A 10,364-nucleotide genomic window follows, 5' to 3' on the forward strand; every position below is an offset into this window, starting at 1 on the left:
GTGCCGGCCTCTGCTCGCATCCTTCAGCAAGCTCTGCTCACCTTTAGGCGCCGCGGCGCGCTCTGCTCGCGTCTGTCAGCGCGCTCGGCTTGTGGACAGCTTTTTCTTGCGTGTTCAACTGCTATATGCATATATATGGTTGCTCGCCGTTGAGGCGACTGTGGAGCGCTCTGCTTGCGTCCCTCCGCGCGCGCTCTGCCAGCGGTTGGGCGTGCGCACGATCATGTCGGGGGCCCCATATGCATGTGGTTGCATCGCACGCGTTGCCACGCGATGCAGTTACGTGCGACATGATGGAGTTATGCGCTGCAAATTAGAACTGCCATCAGGGCCTGCCGATATTCCAGGCCGTCCGGCTTCCCCTTTAATTCATGTGGCCATTATAACCTTGATCTCTTCAACCTTTCGATCACGCCCCACAACACAACAAGCACACCCACGATGACACATAGAGAGGGGATGTCTAGCGGTGCTCTAATGGAGTTCGGCGAGCATAAAGTGGAGACCCACGCGAGGGAGATAGATCTCTTGGTGGTGTACACCATCGACCCGGCCATGGTGGATGACTACATCAACACCGTTGAGCAGTTGCTTGCTCGAGACAAGTACAAGGTGGTCGGCATCGACCTCCAGTACACTGCCGGTCGTCCCAACATAGATCAGAAGGTTATCGTCGCCCAGTTGTGTGTGCTCCATCATGTCCTCATCTACCACTACTACATGGCCATAGAGCCTTGCGACCGTTTCACCAGGTTTTTCAACAGCACCGACTACAAGTTCGCCACGGTGGAAACCACCTACAATGTAAAAGCACTCAGGGTTACGGGCTTGGCCTGCTAGAACCTTGTCAAAATCCATGAGAACTATAGGGTTTGGGGCAGCACGAAGGACTCCCTGGTTAAACTCGCGTCGGCCATCATCGACCCATACTACGAAGAGATGAAGTAGGATGCCAACAGAACACGTCCTGTATCCTGGCACGGTGCCTGGATGCGGCAAATGGATGAATCTCACATCAGGTTCGCGGCCAAGAGCGTGTACACATGCTACGAGATGCACATGCGGATCGCTGACATGAGGAAGTGCCTTGTTATGGAGATCGACGAGGTCGTATCGAGCCACAATCAGAGCAAGCGTCACAAAAAGTAGATGATGATCAGATGATCGCTTATCCTAGTTAATCATGCATGTAATATATAGTTTACTTTGGTGTGTAGAAATGTCATGTGTGTAGTAGCCATCTATGTAATTATGCATGTAATAGTTTACTTTGTTGTGTGCAAATGCCATGGTTGTAGTAGCCACCTATGTAAGTGGATGTTTAGTTTGGTTATGCAACCATGTCCTTATAAGTGTGTGTATATATATATGTTGTTGTTTTGTGTGCAATCCCATCGCACAACACATACGTCTTATTAGAAGCAATCGTCTGTGTTATAATCGGTCTTCGCACACATTTCCGATTACAGACCTGTCTACCGCGTATCACACAAATCTTATTATACTGAACCGTTTCTGTTCTCTTGTCTCAACGCAAACAGTTCATCCGAGTGAACCGCATGCCGTATATCGCACACACCTTGATCTGGCTGACCATTTCTTTTGTGTTGCCTAATCACAAACAGTTCATCCGAGTGAACCGTATGCTATATAGCGCACACATCTTATCTGGCTGCCCGTTTCTTTTGTTCCTCCTCATCGCAAACAGTTAATTGAACTGAACCATATGCCCTTCATCGCACACTCAACTAAAACCTGAACCGTGTTTGATGCATCCGTCATCGCAAACGTTTTGCACCTTTTTGACGGGTTTTTTACACCACCATTTGCGATTATTACATCACACACAATTTCGTCGAAAGGTCTCTAATCGTAGTGTCGCGTTAGCAGCATCCTGCAGTAGTGCTAGTCCATAAAGGATAGGTATTTAAGAGTGGTATAATAAAAACTTTCATGTAGATCACTAAATATGAAACAAATGTCTTAATTATATTGATGTTGTAATATGAAAGGGTATGAGTCCATGATCATTGGTTAGTAAGAATATCAATATTAAAGCTTGTTATTAACTACTCATTTAAGTGTTTGTTATGGAATGATGGGGATGTTTGAACATTTTTATGTCTGATTGAAATCCTTGAGTGCTATCATAACTGGGGGTGCGCGATGGTTAACTCCTACCAACCTCCTCCCTAGGGGCATGCGAGATTACTTTGCTTCGAGGGCTGTAAAACTTTCACAATAAGTATATGAGTTTTGTATGACAAATGTGAGTCCATGGATAATTGCGCACTCCTACGTTTTCGCAATTTGCTAGCCTCTTCGGTACTGTGTTTTGCCCTTTCTCACCTCGAGAGTCGGTGCAAACTTCGCTGGTGCATCCAAACCCCATGATATGATACACTCTATCACACATAAGCCTCCTTATATCTTACTCAAAATAGTCACCATACCTACCTATCATGGCATTTCAATAGCCATTCCGAGATATATTGTCATGCAACTTCCACCATTCCGTCTTATGGCATGTGTATTCATCATCATATTGCTTTGTATGATCATACAGAGCTGACATGATATTTGTGGCAAAGCCACCATTCATCATTGTTATACATATTATGCTAGATCATTGCACATCCTGGTACACTACGAGAGGCATTCATATAGACTCATATTGTTCCGGTTATCGAGTTGTAAGTAAATAAAAGAGTGATGATCATCATTATTAGAGCATTGTCCCAGTGAGGAAACGATGATGGAGATAATGATTCCCCACAAGTCGGGATGAGACTACGGATGAAAAAAGAGAGGCCAAAAGAGCTCAACAAAAATGAGAGAAAAAGAGAGAAGGGACAATGTTACTATCATTTTACCACACTTGTGCTTCAGAGTAGCACCATGTTCTTCATATAGACAGTCTCCTGAGTAATCACTTTCATATACTAGTGGGAATTTTTCATTACAGAACTTGGCTTGTATACTCCAATGATGGGCTTCCTCAAATGCCGAAGGTCTTCATGAGCAAGCAAGTTGGATGCGCACCCACTTCGTTTCAGTTTGAGTTTTCATACACTTATAGCTCTAGTGCATTCGTTGCATGGCAATCCCTACTCCTCGCATTGATATCGATTGTAAGGCCTCTCCATTGCTTAACGATCCACCGAGTTGATGCGAGTCTTTCTTCCCTTTTGACTTCTCCTATATATCTCTACCACTGCACTCTATTCCACCCTAGTGCTAATATCCATGGCTCACACTCATGTATTGAATGGAGTAAAAAAATGTTGAAGCGCGTTAAAAATATGTTATAATTTCTTGGTTTGACACCAGGGTGCTCATGATTTATACTTATGCGGTGAAGGCGGAGTCATGCCATGCTTACATAATTCAACGAGGAGGGATAACATTCATTAAACATCGTATATTTTGAAAAAGTAATGATTATGTTCTTATATTCATGGATATTATTATGTTGATATCAATTATCATCATTTCTTAGCATTTATAGCGTAAGGAGATTACATGATAAACATGCTAGGTAGCATTCAACATCAAAAACTCTGTTTCTATCATTTACCTACTCGAGGACAAGCATGAATTAAGCTTGGGGATGCTGGTATGTCTCTGACATATCTATAAATTTTTTATTGTATCATGCTATTATATTGCCAATTTTACATACTTCATATGCAAATTTATATCATTTTTTGGACTAACCTATTAACTCGGTGCCCAGTGCCAGTTGTTGTTTTCTTTTCTTGTTTTGGCTTTTTAGAAAATTAGTATCAAACGAAGTCCAAACACAATGAAACTTTACGGTGATTTCATCTGGACCAGAAGAGACCCTAGAACGTTTGGGAGGAGGCCAAAAGATCTACGGGAGAGTCATGAGCTCACCCGGCGTGCCCAGGGTCCCCCCTAAGCTTGTGGGTCCCACATAGCTCTGTTTGACCTAATTTCAACTCTATAAATTTCTAAATGTTCCCAAACCAACAGAGAGCCATCCGAAGCACTCTTTTCCGTCGCTGCAAGCTTCTATTCTTCCGTGATCCCATCTGGAGGCCTTTTTTGGTACTCTGCCGGAGGGGGGGCTGATCATGGAGGGCTTCTACATCATCCTTGCTACACCTTCAATGATGTGTGAGTAGTTTACCACAGACCTACGGGTCCATAGCTAGTAAATAGATGGTTTCTTCTTTCTCTCGATCTTCAATACAAAGTTCTCCATGATCTCCATGGATTTCTATCCGATGTAATCTTTCTTTGCAGTGTGTGTGCTGGGATCCGATGAATTATGGGTTTATGATCACATTATTCATTGAAAATAATTGAGTCTCTGATGTACTTTATTATGCATGATGGTTATAGCTTTGTATTTCTTTCTGATATATCTGTTTGGTTTGGCCAACTAGATTGATTTATCTTCAGTGGGAAAGGTGCTTTGTAGTGGGTTCAATTTTGCGGTGTCCTCACCTCATGACAGAAGGGGTAGTGATGCGCGTATTTGTATTATTGCCATTACGGGTAAGATGATGGGGTTCATTCACATTGCTGGAGTTTATTCTGTCTACATTATGTCATCTTGCTTAAGGCGTTAATCTGTTTGTCATGAACTTAATACCATAGATGCATGTTGGATAGCGGTCAATTGGTGGAGTAATAGTAGTAGATGCAGAATCATTTTGGTCTACTTGTCACGGACGTAACGCCTATATACATGATAGTTACCATGAATAACATCATAACTATGCGTTTTTTTATCAATTGTCCAACAGTAATTTGTCTACCTACCGTGTGTTATTATTAAGAGAGGGAGAGAGAGAAGCCTCTAGTGAAAACTATGGCCCCAGGGTCTACTTTTATCATATTAAAAAAGAAAAGAAAAAACCTTGCTGGAATTTATTTTGTTTTGTGATTTATATATTTACCACTACCAGATTTGATTCTTGCAAGTAACGAGTTCAAAGGGATTGACAACTCTCTTGCCCGTGTTGTGTGCAGGTACTGTTCATTATGCTTTGCATGATTTTCCTATTGGTTCGACAACCTTGATTCTCACGGAGGGAAATACTTATCAGCTACTATTGCTTCGTCCTTCCTCTTCATAGAAAATTCCATCACAGCTCACAAATAGCATGGAGCGGGCGGGATAGTACCGAGGCGACCCAGATGAATGCCTACGCTAATCTCGAGCATCCGACCGGCCAGGTTCAGCGGAATTGAACTTGTTGTGGTCGTCCGCACCCGCGGAGCTTCGACCATCTTAGCGCGAGCTGTGTCCCGCCTCGAGCTCGGGTCAGCTAGGAGCAGCGAAGGCCGGGAGGCGCCAGGTACGCGATCTGGCGAGGGCGGGGCGAGAACGTCAATCAGAGCAGGAACAGAGGACAGCGGCAATACACGGGATAGAACAAGATGGGCGTTCGACTCGAATCACGCGACATCTGCCCTAGAAGCAGGCGAGCCCACTAATGGGTTGGGCGCATCACGCGAAATCCACTGCCAGTGGGCCGGATCCGTTTGGGCTAAGGCCCATGCCCCGGGCCAATTAGGCCCCACGGGACAGAACGGGCCTAGTGCTGCGACCCCCACGCAACCATGCGTTCATGGGCTGACCGAGCTAGCGGAACGGGTGCGTGCAGCGCACACCCTCGGGCGCGATTTTGGGCCAGCCCAGTTCCTTCCCTCCCCTTCTTTTTTTCTGAAAAATTGGAAAAAATGTGCGTAGCGAACGATTCAAACATGCAACCTATACCATAGGGTAGCAAAGTTGCAACCACTTGGGACAACCCATCTCATTTGAAAGGTAGCTCATTTTTCTCCTTCTATTCTTTCTCCAAATCGCGACCGGTTTTCTTTTTCTTTCTTATCTTTTTCCTGTTTCTTTTTTGTTTCTTTTTTCTTTTGCAAATGCATGAACTTTTCTCAATTTTTTCAAAAAAAAAATTAAATCGATGAACTCTTTTTTTAGATTTGTGAACTTTTTTCAGTATCAATGAATTTTTTCAAATTCGTTGAACTTTTTTTCAAAATCGCTGAACTTTTTATCAAAATTAATGAAACTTTCTCAAATTTGATGAACGTTTTACAATCTGATTTTCTCTTTTAAAAATCTGTGAACATTTTTCAAATTTGATGGATTTTTAAAGTTGATGAACTTTTTTGAAAATCAATGAACTTTTTTGAAAATCGCGATCTTTTTTCCAAATAATTCAAAAAAATTAAGTGGTACAATAGATGAACTGTTATGTTCAATAAAATAGCGTTGCGGCCTTGTTATTATATATATGTTTGCCTCTGTTACTAATCACCAACGGCAAGTAGCCCGGGTTGCTGCTGGCATCTGTTTGTTCACACGGTGTGGTGAGTTCAATCCTGTAGAGAGCATCATTCCCTTTTATATTTCCTTTTTTTGGCAAGGTTTTTGCATTCATTGGTTTGCACGGTTCGTGGGCCGGCCCATCGCGGGGCGCTGCAGGCGCCAGGAGCTCGAACGGCTCGACCGAGCCAGCCGGTGGCTGCGGAGCAAGGCGGCGCACCGGCTCGACCTCCACCGTGCGGGAAGAGCTCCGGCCAGCATCGGTCGTCTGCTCTCCCACCGATGCAGGCGGCGCCGCGAACGGGGAAGGTGGGGTCACGCTCGCCGCGCTATCCGTGACGCCCGGGGCGGCTGGTCAGCAGCCACCACCGGGGCCCTGACACCGGGCCGTCGAGCGCCGCGCGAACTCGCCTTCGACGCCACGGCCGGGAAGTCGCCGAAAGACGGCGGCGCCAAGGAGACCGGCATCTCGATACCGCCGTCCGCTTCGCCTCGTCGTCGGCGATGTCAGCCCAGCGAAACGGCGCGGGCCGGGGCACCCAAGTCGGCCCCAGCGAGGATGGCGTCACCACCGCGCGCGCGCCTTGCCGTCCGGACGCACCGGCACCGCCGGCCGAGGCACCGCAGCGAGGCATGGCGCCCTAGCGTCGCCTTTCCCCGCGCCCGCAGCGGCTGTACGATTCCACTTCACTCCCGAAGGGCAAAAGCAGACATTCACTCTGCTCGGAGAAAAGAAGAAGTTGTCTGCTGTAGGTGAACCATCCAGTTCGGTACATGCTAATATCACCAAAGTATATAGAGATGAACAAATCAATTTTAAGGTGTGAACTTGCACCTTGCTCTCAAGTCTCAACGCCCACAGGGGCACAATACTCATATGATTTGCATATAAGTATTTACAGGCTCACAACGCAGCTTAACAACACACATGTAATGTTAAGATTCAACGGAAGTACAAACAGGCAAAAACATTTGTTGCGCCGACAATGTCTCAGCATTTCACTGGAGCTCTAGAGCTCTAAAGCTCCAGCACGACCCAATTCGTCCAACGGCTCAGGAGCTTCTCCTAGGGCTGGGGCTGATAGAACATCGGATTGCCCCGACATCTCCTTCAATTTGTCTAGAGCAGCCTTCGCGGCGCGGTTCGAAGCTATCTCCTTCTTTTGAGCATAAGTCGCGCTTGCAACCAGCACACCGTCAACAAATACATCAACCTTTGTATCCTTAACCCACCCATCTTTAGAGATATCCACTATTCGACCACTCTTTTGGCCAAACTCTAATAGCTCGCTTACGGGATGCCTCCCTAATGTCTCAAGCCTAATAAGTGGATCAGCCAACTTTTGAAAAACCTATTATCAGAGAAAGAAACATTACATTACCAAACTACAGTGAGAAACAACAGCCAAGATTTCGCAGTTCCGAGAAAGACATTTACCTGCCAAACTAGCTCTTGATTGTACTTGGAGTCAAGATATATGGCACCAATAAGAGATTCCACGATGTCAGACAGCACTTTTGGAGCATCCAATAGCCCATTGGAGTGGTATTCATACTGACACAATTCTTTCACAAAATCAGCAATCTGCAAACGCCAAAGCACAAGAGGCATCACATCAATCATACGTGGCTTTGCAGCATGTCAACATCTTAATTACATAAAAATGACCTTTTCATTGTTCTTCTCTTCATGCAACAACTAATAGGTATTAGTCGCAGACACAAGCATAAGAAAGGCTACACCAACAAAAAAACTAATACAATACCATAGAAGTGGGTGTGGTTACACATCAATCGTTTAGTATTAACTCTGGTGCATAAACAACTTGGTTTTTTTGCGGGAAACATAAACAACTTGATTAGCCGACATAAGCAAAAACTTGTTTTTCACATAACCTTTATGAAATCCCATGAAAAGAAAACATAAATAGACATAATAAGGTGGAGTCGGAACGCCACATTTGTGCTTTCATGTCTTTCCCTAAGAACCAACAACCATTTTATTACAAACAAAACGACAAGATAGCGAGTTTTCTCTATCGTTACCGTGGAATTTAATCCGCATACTTATATTTTTGACTACTTTCCTTAAACAACAACCATTTGGAAATGTATAAATGAGTTCGAGGTTTTCCCGCCTCGATCCAAATGGACCATTGGGTAACCTAGAATTGTACATGTCAATTGAATCTTTTGGAAAAGTATCACCTTGGTAGAATCTTTGAATCGCAGACTGGTGCTTTGACAAGATACTAAGGTAGGAGAGGGGAACAGAAAGAGATGGTTCCCTTTCACCCAAAATTACATCATACGCATATAACAAGGGATCGTACCCTTGAACACGGCAGAGAATTACAAGTGCCGTTTGAATCACAGGAGGAGAATAATAAAAAGGTGGCACACGTTTCAATCTGAGATCCATGGTGGGCACACTCTTGAGTCTTGAGTGACCACTCCATGAACATGTATGCTACTAGTCTACAGCCCCGTACATCCTAGCATCACTATGTGTGTGTATAAGGATCAAGTTTGGTTTTACTTTAACTATTTACAACAAGACTAGACAAGATGTATATCCAAGAATGAGCAGGCATGGAAACAAAATATTTCACCAAAATGACACACCACAAAGCAGGGGCCCGGCGAGTTGAAAAGGTCAGTTTTGACACGTCCCTCTCATGAACAGGGAACATGGCGCAACGCACGCACCGGAAAGGTACTAAAATTAGTAGTAGTAGACTAGTAGAAGGAGAGTGGCAGTTACTAGTAACCTGTTCCTCGAGCTTGGGCGCCTTGTGGCGGAGGAAGCGGTGGATGCCGTGGTCGACGGCGATGCGCGCGAGCTTCTCCTTGTCGACGTTGGCGGCGCGGAGCCGCGTGAGCGGGCCTGGCGGGAGGTCCGGATAGGTGAGGAAGACCTCCCGTGACACGAGGCAGGTGAGCACGCCGTCACCCAGGTACTCGAGCCGCTCGTAGGTGGAGTCGCCGGAGCGGTAGGGCAAGTAGAAGGAGCCGTGCGTGAGGGCCAGCCCGACCAGGGACTTGTCCTTGAACTCGTAGCCGAGGAGCGCCTCGACGGCCGCCACCTCCTCGGGGCCCATCGGCGGCACGTAGCCCGGCGGCGCCTCCTCCCGCTGCTGCTGCTCCCTCGGCATCGCGTCGGGGTCGTCGTCAGGTGCTGGCGGTGGCGACAGCGAGTGCGAGTGCGAGTGCGGGTCCATCGCGCGATCGCGCGGCAGGGGGTTATAGAGAGGGGGGGAGGCGAGGGCCGGCGCGCCGGCGCACGGGTTTTCTGGAGCTTTCCGGGGGGGCGGCCGGAAACGGACGGAAAAGGGGGCGATGGAGCACGGGAGCGCGCGCGAGAGGGGGCGGGGGGAGGGGGGATCTCTTAATTGCGCGGACGGAGTGAGGGAGTCGGATGGTTGGAAGCTGGGTGTGAATTGTGATCGATGACGACGGCTTGAGGCGAGCGGGGGTGGCTCTGGCTTGCCGTGCGGACAAAAACGGCCTCTGGACTGGACTGGACTGCCTTTTTGCCTTTTTGTTTAATGCTGGCTGTGTCTCGGGTTTGGGTCCTTGTGATGGCTCGGAGGCGTGACCACGGCGGAACGGCAGCGCCTCGAGGGGAAAGGGTCAAGCGGTGACGTGCTCGCCCCGTTGGGGCCTCCGAATTCGCCACGAATCAACGCCGTCGATGATGTATGAGATCTCACACGCCCACTGGTTCGAACATTGTTTTCTTTTTTTGCGGGGGGTTCTAACATTGTTTTGTGCGTCTTGGATCTTGGACAAGAGAAGATGCGGCGGTAGCTAAGAGAACCGTGTGTGTCCAGGATACTTTTTAACTTTTTCTTCTTCGAGAAACACCTTACACGAAACAGGCATTTGCCCAGCTTTATATTATACTAGTAAAAGGGCTCGTGCGTTGCAACGGGAGACAAAAATCATAAACTTCAATGAGCATGACAACATTTTGCTGCATCACCGATAACATTTTGGCGACCATTTTGTTCAATTTCATTAATAATTCGTAATAAACAAATTTTTA

At 46.5% G+C, this 10,364-nt stretch overlaps 1 protein-coding gene across 1 annotated transcript; it reads right to left on the reverse strand.

Annotated features, from left to right (window-relative positions):
• Window positions 1–7,114: 7,114 nt before the first annotated feature.
• LOC119330505 (ribonuclease 3-like protein 3) lies at window positions 7,115–9,650 on the reverse strand. The gene is made up of 3 exons (XM_037603612.1): window positions 9,088–9,650; window positions 7,755–7,901; window positions 7,115–7,668 (listed from the first exon to the last, which is right to left on the reverse strand). Exons 1-3 carry the CDS (start codon window positions 9,535–9,537, stop codon window positions 7,327–7,329), a joined length of 939 nt encoding a protein of 312 aa, XP_037459509.1. The 5' UTR covers window positions 9,538–9,650; the 3' UTR covers window positions 7,115–7,326.
• Window positions 9,651–10,364: the final 714 nt, after the last annotated feature.

The sequence above is a fragment of the Triticum dicoccoides genome, chromosome 7A, assembly GCF_002162155.2.
Source record: "Triticum dicoccoides isolate Atlit2015 ecotype Zavitan chromosome 7A, WEW_v2.0, whole genome shotgun sequence".
Taxonomy (NCBI): Eukaryota; Viridiplantae; Streptophyta; class Magnoliopsida; order Poales; family Poaceae; genus Triticum; species Triticum dicoccoides.

Coding starts and splice junctions, on each gene's coding strand:
- LOC119330505 (XM_037603612.1), bottom strand. CDS start 9,537: ATGGACCCGCACTCGCACTCGCACTCGCTGTCGCCACCGCCAGCACCT. Junction 7,902..9,087: donor CGCCCAAGCTCGAGGAACAG/GTTACTAGTAAC, acceptor TGGCGTTTGCAG/ATTGCTGATTTTGTGAAAGA. Junction 7,669..7,754: donor ATCAAGAGCTAGTTTGGCAG/GTAAATGTCTTT, acceptor CTCTGATAATAG/GTTTTTCAAAAGTTGGCTGA.